The sequence below is a fragment of the Onychostruthus taczanowskii genome, unplaced genomic scaffold (genome assembly GCF_017590055.1).
Source record: "Onychostruthus taczanowskii isolate IOZ18803 unplaced genomic scaffold, ASM1759005v1 scaffold494, whole genome shotgun sequence".
In the NCBI taxonomy this organism is placed as follows: Eukaryota; Metazoa; Chordata; class Aves; order Passeriformes; family Passeridae; genus Onychostruthus; species Onychostruthus taczanowskii.
In genome coordinates, this window is record NW_024502502.1 from 2,263 (window position 1) to 3,893 (window position 1,631).

At 67.0% G+C, this 1,631-nt stretch overlaps 1 protein-coding gene across 1 annotated transcript in view; it reads left to right on the forward strand.

Moving 5' to 3' along the window:
- Positions 1-1,581: 1,581 nt before the first annotated feature.
- Positions 1,582-1,631, forward strand: part of LOC121341605 (protein Hook homolog 2-like) — a 3,996-nt gene continuing 3,946 nt past the window's right edge. Inside the window, exon 1 of the mRNA XM_041415255.1 lies at positions 1,582-1,586. Within this exon, the coding sequence (XP_041271189.1) occupies positions 1,582-1,586 (5 nt within the window). The remainder of the gene's footprint in view (positions 1,587-1,631) is intronic.

Here is a 1,631-nt window from a genome sequence, read left to right on the forward strand (position 1 = left end):
TGGTGGCCATGGTGGTGGCCGCGGTGGCCGTGGTGGCCATGGTGGCCATGGTGGTGGCCGCGGTGGCCGCGGTGGCCGCGTCACCTGGCGGCGTCCCTGCAGGTGCAGCAGCTGAGCGGGCAGCAGGCCGAGGCGGCGCTCCAGGCCGAGAAGTGGCAGCTGGAGTTCCGGCAGCTGCAGGAGAGATTCGAGGCCCTGAGCCAGGAGAAGGAGGTGGGGCGGGGTGGGGACACCTGGGGACAGGTGGGACACACCTGGGATACACCTGGGGCAAACCTGGGACACCTGGAACACGGCTGGGGACACCTGGGATACACCTGGGATACACCTGGGATACACCTGGGACACAGCTGGGGACATCTGGGACACACCTGGGGCACACCTGGGGACACACCTGGGACACACCTGGGGACACACCTGGGGACACTCCTGGGACACACCTGGGGCACACATGGGACACACGTGTGACACACCTGGGACACGCCTGGGGCACACCTGGGACACACCTGGGGCTCACTTGGGGACACACCTGGGACACACCTGGGGACACACCTGGGGCACACCTGGGACACACATGGGACACACGTGTGACACACCTGGGGACACATCTGGGGCACACCTGGCGCTCACCTGGACGCTGCCCCCGTGCCCGCAGCGGCTGCTGGAGGAGCGCGACGCGCTGCGCGAGGCCAACGAGGAGCTGCGCTGCGCACAGGTGCAGCAGAGCCAGCTGAGCCGGGCAGGTGAGTGCGGGGGGACGGAGCACCTGGGCAGGGGACAGACACCTGGGGAGGGGACAACACCTGGGCAGGGGACAGACACCTGGGGAGGGGACAACACCTGGGGAGGTGACACAACACCTGGGGAGGTGACACAACACCTGGGGAGGTGACACAACACCTGGGGAGGTGACAGACACCTGGGCAGGGGACAGACACCTGGGCAGGGGACAGACACCTGGGGAGGGGACGGAGCACCTGGGGAGGGGACAGACACCTGGGGAGGGGACAGACACCTGGGCAGGGGACAGACACCTGGGGAGGTGACAGAGCACCTGGAGAGGGGACAGACACCTGGGGAGGTGACAGACACCTGGGGAGGGGACAGAGCACCTGGGGAGGTGACAGAGCACCTGGAGAGGGGACAGACACCTGGGCAGGGGACAGACACCTGGGGAGGTGACAGAGCACCTGGAGAGGGGACAGACACCTGGGCAGGGGACAGACACCTGGGGAGGGGACAGAGAACCTGGGGAGGTGACAGAGCACCTGGGGAGGGGACAGACACCTGGGGAGGTGACACAACACCTGGGCAGGTGACACAACACCTGGGCAGGGGACAGACACCTGGGGAGGTGACAGAAACTTGGGCAGGGGACAGAGCACCTGGGGAGGTGACAGACACCTGAGGAGGTGACAGACACCTGGGCAGGTGACACAACACCTGGGGAGGTGACAACACCTGGGGAGGTGACAGATACCTGGGAGGTGACAGAGAACCTGGGCAGGTGACAGAGCACCTGGGGAGGTGGGGACACGCCCCTGACCAGCACAGTGCTTGTGTGGACACCACAGAGCCCCCATGGGGTTTGGGGGGCTCCGGGGGATTTGGGGCGCTCCGGGGGGTCCGGG